At 35.7% G+C, this 11,967-nt stretch overlaps 1 protein-coding gene and 1 pseudogene across 1 annotated transcript; one reads left to right on the forward strand and one right to left on the reverse strand.

Annotated features, from left to right (window-relative positions):
* Positions 1–738: 738 nt before the first annotated feature.
* LOC149164830 (putative pyridoxal 5'-phosphate synthase subunit PDX1 pseudogene) lies at positions 739–1,611 on the forward strand (annotated as a pseudogene).
* Positions 1,612–8,395: 6,784 nt separating this feature from the next.
* LOC149164831 (expansin-A2-like) lies at positions 8,396–9,746 on the reverse strand. The gene is made up of 3 exons (XM_089430999.1): positions 9,523–9,746; positions 9,050–9,368; positions 8,396–8,932 (listed from the first exon to the last, which is right to left on the reverse strand). The coding sequence occupies exons 1-3, from the start codon at positions 9,650–9,652 to the stop codon at positions 8,629–8,631; spliced, it is 753 nt and encodes a 250-aa protein (XP_089287125.1). The 5' UTR covers positions 9,653–9,746; the 3' UTR covers positions 8,396–8,628.
* Positions 9,747–11,967: the final 2,221 nt, after the last annotated feature.

Below are 11,967 nucleotides of genomic sequence, written 5' to 3' on the forward strand. Positions count from 1 at the left end.
ACAACACTCTCCAGTTAAATGCGATCTATCCAGAATTGCTATTATGCAACCCACATAAGTTTCAAAATCGCAGCCTCTTCCACTGGTCACCAAGTCACAACACAGAGCCTCAACTATACACCCTAAAATCCAACCCTTCATTGAATGTTATTTTGCAGCTAATCGCATCCCTTCTTTCACTCGTCGCTAAATTGCACTCCACAAGAAATGAAAAGATGTGACCTTCACGCATTGCAACCATGCGACCTCTACCCAAGTTTCTGAGTCTCATAAGTCATAACAATAATCCATTGGATATTCGTTATGATTCTACCACACTACCCTCATACCATTGAAATATGACTTGACTACTTGGCATTGAAAATTATTGTGGTTCCTTCCTCTACTGAAGCTTCATTGAAGCATTCTTGTTGAGGATGTTATCAAGGAAGCTATTAAATTATACGAAGAAAAGGGAGCAAGGACACCGATGTTAAACAAGAGGGGAAAGTTGCTAGAGCCTAAAACCAATCTTCTCAACAAATTTCTCTTGATTACTTGTAATAAGTGTTTAATGGGATGTTGTATAAATGTATACAAGTCTACTCAACCTGGGAGTTTCCTTTATTCAAAGAAGTTTGAGATTTTTTTTTTGTTCCTCATACTCTATAACAGAGGAGGGTAAGGAGAAGTTATAAGTATAGTCGCTTGTCAATTATTATTGCGCATTTGAGGCCTGAGATCTATTTGGAGTTGTAATTGGAAAGTGATGGAGTTATCACAGTCTATGGAAATGGTGTAATAACTAATCCGAACAAATATTCATATGCAGTCAAGGTTGGTATGGCCTGGTCTAGCCCAAATGCTTAGAAGGAGGGGGTGATCATGGATGTAGTCAATACTGAACAGACTAAAATAGTTGAAGAAGATGGGAATGTTGTTGTGATGGCATTGAAGTGGGTGCCTGCTAATATTATATCTCAAGGAGGAGTGGCTTGGATGATTGATCCTAGGCTTATCAAGGAAATTAAACATGACTTGACCATCCCTGTCATGACCAACGCTAGAACATGTCACTTTGTTGAAGCCCAAATTCTAGAGGCCATTTGTATTGATTACATTGATGAGAGTGAAGTACCCACTGTTGTAGATGACATGCATCACATTAAAAAACATAATTTTTGTATACCTTTTGTGTGTGGTTGCCGGAACCTTGGTGAGGCTCTAAGAAATATTGTTGAAGGAGTTGCTATGATGACGACCAAAAGAGAAGTTGGTACTAGTAATGTTATTGAACCATTAAAACATGTAAGGTCTATTTTTGGTGATATACGTAAGCTTCAGAGCTTAGATCATGATGAATTTTTTACCTTTGCTAAACAAATTTATGCTCCCTATGAGCTAGGAAAGTTTTCTGTTGCGAATTTTGTAGTAGGAGGCATCACTACACCTATTGATGATGCAACTAGGTTTTGATTGCATTTTGTAGGTTTAGGTGTGTTCAAAATTGGTGATCCAACTTACCGGGCCCAAGAAGTTATACATGTTGTCACTCACTATAATGACTCCCATGTTCTGTATGAGATTCCAAAGCATCATTCCGCAATGCTCAGTTTAGCACACAATTGTTAGATGAAGAAATGCACAAAGTTGTGTGGAGGAATTCGAGAGAGAAGTCAAAGAAGCATTTGAAAAGGGACTAAATTGAAGCTTTTGGATACTTCCCAAGCTTTATTGTCGAGGCTTGATGGACATCCAGGCCCCACAACCAGTTAAACTACACAGTAGTGGAGCTACATTCAACGCCCATTCCATAGTAGGCCCATGGACAAAACATTGATTGAAGAAGTGCAGGGAGACTATAAAAGCCACTCTCTATGAAAACACAGTGGCACAAAAATTGACCACATAGGGGTCTAAATTAGTTATTTACTAATTTCATTCTTTCAATTAGTTGATTGTGTTTCTAGTATCTTTAAAGTTATTTCTGACCAATGTTATTTGCCTACAGGCAGAAGGAAGGAAGCAAGATGTTGGATTAGGGTTTCTCATGAAGCTTGCATAACTAGGGTTTCCTTCAGCAAACAAGATGGTCCCTTATAAGTTCCAAGAACCTTTCAATAAACTCAGAGTCACATCTCCAGAAGATGGATGGATGCAAGTGAGGCATAATGGCAATAAAATAGGCATGTCCCACCATCGAGCATCTACATCATTGAAACATTTGGGGAATAAGAATTCTAGGGTTTCCAAGAAACCTCTACATCCTCCTCCTCTCTCTCCTTCATCGTAATGTAAATATCACCCACCATAGTGTCAACAACTATGTTAGGACTGATTTGAGCATGTAACAATCATTTGGATTGAGAAAGAAGTGAGTAAGTGGTGGGCTCCAGTATTGTAGCAATAATGCTACAACTCCTGGAACTCCCTTCTTTAATTTTATCAACCTGGTAGTTCGTAACAAACTTGGAAGCGACGGTGTTGTATGCACAAGTACTAGCTCTTGTCGCAGCTGTCACTTGGTCAGCTGGCACAAGTCCACTAGGAGCTTAAGCCAACTTCTATGAGCTCTTAGAAGAAGCTTTTTAATTGATGGATGAAAGCTAACTCAAAGGAAGCTAATCTAATTGCAAAAAGAAACTGAAATCCAAAAAGAAACGCAAACCCTAGCAAACCCTAATTCTACCAGCTAGTCCTACTGACGCAAAGGAGAGCATGCAAACTACTGAAAGAGATGCCATTACTTCTATGAAGGTAAAATGCATGTGTCTAAGTTATCACTATCTGAAGAAAACATCTTTTTGTATTTTTGATTAAGTTGTTGGAATTATCATGCATGTGCTTTTAACTATTTTTTACTGTGCAGAGGTGGATCAAGGAGGAGAAATGCTTGGAAGAGGTCGGGAAGGTTCAGAGAGGGTCTAAGGAGTCCCCAACACCCTTCCAGAGAGTTTCACAGAGTTTGGCTATCAAGAAACCTCATTCGTGAGCTTCTACAGGAAGTCTGCAGGGGTTCTACAGGATGTTCTGTAATTTTTCTACAGGATGTTCAGAAATGGGGTTTTGAAGCATGGATGGAGGAAAAAAGGTGGAGGAATGAGTATGGAGGTGAAATAGGGGTGTAGGGGAGTTCAAGACTTGGAGGATGGAGTTGGGGAGTGGCATAGATGGTGAGATCTGTTCAAGGAGGGATAAAACGATGTTGCACAAGAATATGAGAATCATGGCAAAGTAAGCCGATGAGGCAAATGTAAGGTAAGGGTTCTAAGTGAAGGGTGAAGCAGGTAGGTTGGATGGAGTATGGGCAGGTAAGGAAGGATAACAGGTACTCTGCAAGTGGTTTTTCAAACTAAACAAACAAACACTTATAAAACCTATGACCTAGTTACTTCACTCTAATCTGACCTAACAGCAAAAGGAAATGAACAGAAGTTTATTCGAAATGAAATACGTGAAATAACTATGCAACTAAGCAATCATAAACTGAAGCATGCAATCAAAACTGATATCAAGTTCGACAACTAAAAATCCAACACTACTAATTGCATGGTGAAGCAAAAAGACAGTGTTTTTGTTGGCAGCAAAGTCACATTGGTCCCAGCTCATGATTCCACTGAGGGGGAGGTGAGATCCAAAGTACTTGGTAGCCTTTTTCTGAATATATTCCCTGTGATTAACTAATCAAGTAAATCTGAACATGAAGAACCTTTTTAATCATCAAGAGAAACTTAAATAACAACACAACATTTAAATCTAAATAGCAGATTTTATTCTAAGAATGCAGCAAAGACACATGAAAGTAAACAAAGGAGGTATTGGGCGCTTGAGATGGGCCCAACCCCAAGAGCTATAGCCTCCTAAGAGAGATTTAGAGCTGGTGCAAAGCTGGATTCATCTTTATTGAGCAAGAAAAGAAGAGTTACATCAAAACTGTCCACAAGGAGAACTTGAAAATGAGTTGAAAGCAAAGCTAATCTATTGCCTCAAAATCGAAATACAAACTAGCTAACTTCTGCCTACAAAATGACTAACCATTGGCTAACTACCAGCTACAAAATGACTAACCACTAGCTAACCCAAATGAGGCCCTAAGCCTTCTTATTTATACAAATTGAGGACCCCAACAGTCCTCCTAAACTTTAGGGACTCGGCTGCCCAAGACTTATAGTTAACAGCAGTCCTACTTGACTTGCTTGGCTGCCCTTGTGCTAATTGATTTGGTGGCCCTTGAACTCCGAGCTGATGGTGGAGAATTCGAGGTAAGGGCCCATAAATGAAGGGAACACCTTCCTAAAAATACTCTCCACGAATTTGGCTGCCAAGTGCTCATTTCAACCATTGACTTTGTCTCCAAATTGACCAAAAAGGCTACACAAAGCACACATTAGACTTGTTGGCATAATGACTAACCCAATTCACTCTATTAGCATAAATATAATCAAAAACATGCAATAAACTAATGAGAATGGTGGATTAAGTCGAATTAGGAGGTTGAATGAGCCCAAATAATTATCCATTTTTGGGGCTCATCAGTAAGCTCAAGAGTCATGAGGGTAGCTGAAAGGGCATGAGGGGAGGTCAAAGGTCATGGTAGGTGAATGGTAACCTCATCTCTATAAATTTTCCCTCTTCCCTCATTGGAATAGGTACTTTAGCACTTTAGTTGAGACTAGGGTTAGCTAGTTGATTTACGCTTGAGAGCTAGAGGAACTCGACTCTTGGAAGCTAGTAGAGTGGAGTTGCAATGAAGCTAGGGTTTTGTGTCGGGAAATGGTCTGAGTAGCTCGTGTTCCATTATTGGGTTTTGACGAATTGCAATATATATACTTGAAGTTGCAGCAACATTAATAACATGTTATTCATGTTTGGCACAAATTCTCGTGCTTACTCATGGTGGTTTTATTGGTTGTCTGGTATTTTCACTGTATTTGTATGTGTGCTTTCATATACGCAATATGTTATGAAATCATTCATATTTGTTTCGTGTATGTTTTTATTTTGAATATGTGTTTACTTATTTCTTACCATGTCAGTGATCTATTGTGAACTATTTTGCAATTAACGTCTGACATATTCTTGTTTATGTATGTCTGATTGGGTTTTGGCTCATTGATCCCTCTCACCACATACCTCTTCTTATTGTTGTTGACACTTGTTTGTACCTCTTTCTATAGTTTGTCAATCTTGAGCTGATTTTGTTTCACTATCTTGGCATTTTGTTCTTGTACCCACTTTGACACCTTCTCATTTGATAACCAAGAGCAGAAACATTCATGGTGATAGTCAGCCCCACATATCGGATGTGGCTCCTATCCCAAACGGTGTGAGGTATAATTGAGACTTCATACCAGTGAGACACCCTAGTTTTTAGCATTACATTTCAGCTCGTCAACAGGTCCACATAAATTTGAATGTATGAGACCTAATTTTCGTGAAGATCCGAAAGAACTATGAAAATGTTGTTTACAATGTTTTCCCAAAATACAAGCATCACAAGGTGTAATCTTTCTTGGAACTGTAGGAAGACCTTTAATACCTTTCTTTTTCATAATTTTGATGCTACCATAATTGATGTGACCAAATTGAGCATGCCACAACAAGCTGGGAGACATGATATCACTTTGCTGCACCAAAAAGGTAGAACTTTAATGAGAATTAGTAGATGAAGTACCATTTAACTTTAAAAGTGTACATTCCTCCACATCGGTTTTAATAACTACATGATCAGATGCTCTTCTTATCTCGATGATTCCATCAAATATCTTAATATAATTCCCCTATTACCGAATATGAATAAGAGACATCAAATTTCGCTGAAACTGTGGAGTATAAAGTGCATCCTGTAAAACATAATCTGCAAGATTTAGTATCTTCAAATGAGTAGACCCAATGGTAGATGGTTTAATTTGAGACTTGTCAGCAAAGTAAATAACACCATCAGTATCATCACTGAAAGTTAAAAAAAATCTCTCCTAAATGTCATATGACAAGTGGCTCCAGAATCCAAAATCCAACTATCTCGCCATGAAGAAAATGGAGTGTTGAAAACATCATTAATATTAAAATTACAATGAGCAACAATGTAATGTGAAAACTCTGATGATTTTCCCTTATCTGGTGATGGATGATCTTTCTTTTCATTCCACTGTTCTCTCCTTTCACTGACTTTCTCCCAAGGGATTTTACAGTTAGCAGCAGTATGACCAATTTTACCACATCTAAAACATTTGATAGTTGGTGTATCATTAAAATTGCTTTGTTGTCTATCATTTTGTTTTCAATCTCCCTAATTAGTTTTGCCCCCTCTGTCTCTATAATTTCATCTACCATGGCCTCTATCAAAGTTCAAATATATTCAAGAGTGTTCATTTCAACTTCAACCAAAAATTTCATCGTAAATGTATAAGTTTTATATTACTTGAAAAAGTTCAAATATATTCAAGAGTGTTCATTTCTACTTCAACCTAGTAACATATATATGTATATATTTTATATTATTTATAGCGTTTAAACATATTCAAAAACATTCATTACTACTGTCAAACTATATTTGGTGCAATTATATATAGTCATTGTTTATGTAATTTTGATTTTTTTACAAATTATTCTAAATCATTTTTAAAAAGTTTTCAAGTAACTCGGTTAAACCTATTAATTATAATGTATTTGGAAGAAAAACAATCAATCTCAACTTTCAATGTGAGGAGTTGGACTAAAGGAGGACGTTATAAATAGTAGAACAAGTTTGAACCTACTTTTAAATAGGAATGTGCAAGAAAAAATAAAATATAGGGCATGCATTTTGAAGAAATTTATATGCTTCTAACAAATAAAAAGAATAAAGCTCTCCCGAACTTATGGTAATAGCTAAAAGGCCCAAACCCCATTGTGTCTAGATTGAAGGAAAAATGTCTTCAACTCATCATAGCCTTGGTAACCACACATTTGATATTTCTATAACCAATCACAAAGTATATTTGCTTTCTAATCATACTAATAAATAGACTAATTGTATAAAATGCAACATCTATTAAGATTGTACCAACACTAAAGGAACTACATAAAGCTCTCAAAATCAAAGAGAAGCCACAATTTCACTTGAACAAACAAGAAACGTTAGTTATTGTTTTATATAGAATACTAATAGCACATGACTGTAGAAATGTCATATGAGTCTCAATCATTAAACTTCAAATTTTAAGTTGAAGTGTATAAAATCCAAGATTATATAGTATGGGTGAAAATACAAGCTATTTTTCCTAATAAATTTAAAAACCTATTATAGATGAGTCTATGCTTATTTAGAAGTCTAAACATTCTTAAACATTTTATGGGAATCTCAAATAACAAAATTGATTTTTTTATTGACTATCATTTTATTTAAAATTATATATATATATATATATATATATATATATATATATATATTCAAATTCACATAGTTGAAATTTATATATCACAAATAAATTTATTTAATATTTAAAATAGTTTAGGCATAGAGTATGTCTTAAAAGTGCTTCTGCTTGCTAAGAGGCCATTTTCCTAGGCTGTAAGAAAACAGATTAACAGCTCAAGGCCTAGAGGCATTTGGTAGGCACACCACCAATAACATAACAGTGATAAAACAACTTATATTTACATATAACAGTCAGTGATAACTATGTATGTAAAATAACTATGTATGTATTAATGTATATAAAATATGTAAATTTCAAAATAGTTAATATTAACCACCATTAAATATATAAAAAATGTGTAAATATCAGTCAAACTTAGCTACAGCGAGAAAATTATAAAATTTCAAAATAGTTAATATTAACTATTAGATATATAAAAAATGTGTAAATACCAGTCAAACTTAGCTACAGCGAGAACCTTATAAAATACAGCGAGAACTGCATGGTTCATATTGCTCTGTTGCTTAGCTAATCTTGTGTTCAGACAAAATAAATGTAATATTGGCTAGGCCATCAGTCAAACGCGTATTCACTACCTAGCGAGGCACGACGAAACAAGTGTAGTTGGTTAAAATAAGTATTTATTTAATGACATTCCCAGGAATAGAGCAATTGCAACTCTGGAAGTGGGGATGGGCTCAGAGGGTTTCTAGAGTCTCTCGGAGCTTCATTAACCTGTAAAATTATTGTCATATTTCCATTTAAACTTAAAAAAATATGCACACACGTATACTGCTTTACTCTAAACATCGTACAACGGAACATGCTTGTATTGTTCCCAATATCTATTATTAGGTAAAATTCTCTACTTCAGTTAATTTGCCAGAAAGAGGATGGCTACCAAATTCAATTAACCTGCATTGCTTGTGGACAACACACGACATGAAAATCTCGAGCAACTGCAATCAACGATAGCAGTGAAACCATCCAATCTCCCATTTAAATTTTACTCAATTTAGGAGAAATGTGCCACTCTTACATTATATCACCGTCCCAAGTCAGCGCAACAATATCCGCGAAGTATATATCAATTCTATACAGCAGCAACAATCAGAAGTCCCTGGTTCAACACTAGGAGTACTGCCTAATGTATTAACCACATGAAAGCGGGTGATATTCTCGCATCACCTCGGCTTCGTTTCTTCTGCTTTACTCTTGGACAAGCAGAATTGATGCAGATGCAAATCTCTTAGAATTGCAGTCCTTCAAATGTCTGGCCGAACTGCCAATTTGCAGGAGCAACGTTATAGGAAGTGATGGTTCTCCCATCGCTGGTGCTGATCTGGAAGGACAGAGTTTGCCCATTCAAGTAGGAGTTGCTCTGCCAATTCTGTCCCCAGTTTCGGGACATTGCTTGCCAACCAGTGTTGGAACCTTTGATGGAGACCGCCTCGACATCGCCTGCACCTCCTACGTTGGTAATGAGCACCAAATTGAAGTATGAGTGCCCATTAATCGTGAATCGAACTCCTCCTTTCCTCACGCATGGTACTCTGCACACATAAATATTACAATTTCATCCCAATTAAAGTCAAGTTGCGAATACAAATATTAGGATTGAAGAATAGGAATATAGTGTTGACAGACTAATTAGGCTAATAATTAATTACCTTCTGAACATGATTGGAACAATCCCACTTCTGTATATGGCAATCTGTTGAAAAGCAGGTTGAGCCATGTCGAAATGTTGGAGAGGTGGATTGCACCATCCTCCATTGTCGTTGGGAAGAGCAGAGTTAGGGGGGCACAGGTTAGTAGCAGTAACTGTCACAGTGCCCGGTAGACACCACTGAGGGTCGGACCGCTGGTTGCATTTCATTTGGTAGCAGGCTCCGCAGGTAGCTCCATTGTTGAAAAGTGCCGTGCTCAGAGCTGCAGTGTTCGTTCCATAGCCTTGGCTATACAAATTACCGTATCCGCACGCACCGCCTGTCAAATTAATTTCACCATCGATTTGTTAGCTAAAATATGGTATCAAACTTATGAATCTAAATCTGAAACTGCAGATCGATTATTTTTAAGCTTATATCTATGCCCATCCAAACGTCTATAAAACTGGAATTTTGTCGAACTGTGAACTTACCCATTGTGCCCGACGCATCGCTGCCACCGTAAAACGTAGCATGTGCGGATTGCCAGCCATAATCTAGTGCATAAGCTGTGCCAGCTATCCACAACAAACCGAAAATGGTTGCCAGTTTTACAGGGGCCATTTCACGATGAAGTAAATGGTCGCTAAGGATAAGTATACTTCCCCTGAATTAATATCTACCGTTAGAATTAATTCCAATAAAAATCAGAACTGATATCTGAATCGATATTTGAATGGTGGACACTGAGATATCTCCATATATATAGAATAGGGAGGTGCATAAGCTATCGATTTTTTCTTCCGCGAAGGGCGGCACCTACCTCAACTAGGGACGTTATTTAGACATAATCTGTTGTAGAGTAGCTGGCCGCACATGCACCGTACTTCAAAGAAACGGTGGCCGCCTTCATTTCCCTTGATGGGGCCATCTGCACATGGGATACTGGAATCGGGTGAATTTTGCGATGATGGAGGAGCCGCTTTTATTTTCAAGGTTTTGAAAATATGATGACCGACACTCAGGTAAAGGCGGGAGGGCAAGCATTAAGCTTATATTCGTATACTTTCGCTACTGATTACATTGATAACGAAGCCCATGTGGTTGAATTTACTTCTTCGTATCTTCGCTTGAATTTAGGAATTCTTTTTATAAATTTTATATATACATTATTAGTAAGTAGGTACAAAGATTTTTTTTTTCTTTCCATTGGTGTCCGGACTGAACCGAGAATTTGCAAATAAAAAACATGGAGGTCAACCTTTTAAAAGTAAAGCGTGGTGTTTACACATGATAACGTGGGGTACGTGATAACGGCGAGACGCAGATAACTGAGTTGAATGCGGCGACTTTGAGGGCCTCCGAGAAAGGTACTCCTTTTCAAATTGATCTAAAAATTTAGTTCATTCCTAGTTCTTAAAATTCGTAAACAAATATCATACTTGTGCGATTTAACTATATATTTTCTTCCATTGTTTTTTAATTAATGAACTCGTCAAACAAAGTGAAAGCCTATGTAGTGCTGAGCCCACATGTGACATGTGAAAGCGTAGTTAGTGCTCCGTAAATTTTGATCTTTAATTACCAAACGCCTACTCAACAGACCTACCTTCATGACAAACCAGTATTATACGGATAAAATACATTTTGATGAACAATGAATTGTATAAAGTTGAAAACGTGAACTACGTGAAAGTGATTGAAGCAATCTAATTGGACGATAAAGTCAAGCGATAAGGTGAAGAACGTTTCCTGGTAGGTTTGTCTAACGTATATATAAAATCAAGCGATAAGGTGAAGAACGTTTCGTGATAGGTTTGTCTAACGTATATATAAAATCAAGCGATAAGGTGAAGAACGTTTCGTGATAGGTTTGTCTAACGTATATATATAGCTCAATGGAATCGGCGGTGGTGAGAGAAGAAATTGTGAAATTACCAGAATTGCTCATCGCTTTGTAATTCTGTAGGCAATTCAGTGAGTTAATCTTGTGAGTATTAACCGTTTTAAAGTAAATAAGGAGGAAGTGATATTTAATTGTGCTAATTTTTGGAATAGATTTTTAATTTAATTATTTAGCATTATTAAATAAATAGAAGAAATTTAATTTTAATGGAATATTTTAGAATATTTTTTTAGTAATGTTTATAAATTAAAGATTAAGGTTTATCTCCAAAATAACTAATCTAGTTATATAAATATTAATAAATATCAATTTATAATAGACATCAAAAAACTTATTTCATTATACATCTCACATTGTTAAAAAAAAAAAAACATAAAATTAACTATATTATTATTAGTAATAATAAAAAATAAAATAATATATAAGTTCAACATATATATATTTAAAAAAATGTGTAACAATATTCTTAATTATAGATATTCACTTCCACTTTACCATGAAAAATCTTAATCTATAAATAGGCTTTGTCACAATACCATGGTTTATCAATACCACATGCCAAAAATACCATAACTCATTTCATATGACATTTGTTCATATGATATTTTTTCTAATTAATCAATTTAATTAAAAGAGAAAAATGACACAACTATTTTCCAAATAAATCTAGACCTTTGATTTGTAAATACTGCTTAGAATATTTTACTAAGGTTAAATTCCTACCATCCACCTAATAACTATAGATAATTAAATTAAAATTCTACAAGCCCTATTCTACAATATACATTTTTATTGGAATAATTATGTTATTTTCCCTTTTAATTAAATTGATTAATTGAAAAAATATTATATGAATAGTGTCATATGAAATGATTTATAGTGTTTTTGGTAAGTCATGATATCCACCCACAATAATATAAGAAAATTTATTTACATATTAAAAATCTTCATTGTAAAGTGCCATGAATCTTCAAGATTAAAAATTTTCCTACATGTTTTTTAGATGTGTATATATGATTAACTTATGTAATAA

The sequence above is a fragment of the Pinus tabuliformis genome, chromosome 5_1, assembly GCF_031772625.1.
Source record: "Pinus tabuliformis cultivar Carrire ecotype Pingquan chromosome 5_1, CPIR1, whole genome shotgun sequence".
Taxonomy (NCBI): Eukaryota; Viridiplantae; Streptophyta; class Pinopsida; order Pinales; family Pinaceae; genus Pinus; species Pinus tabuliformis.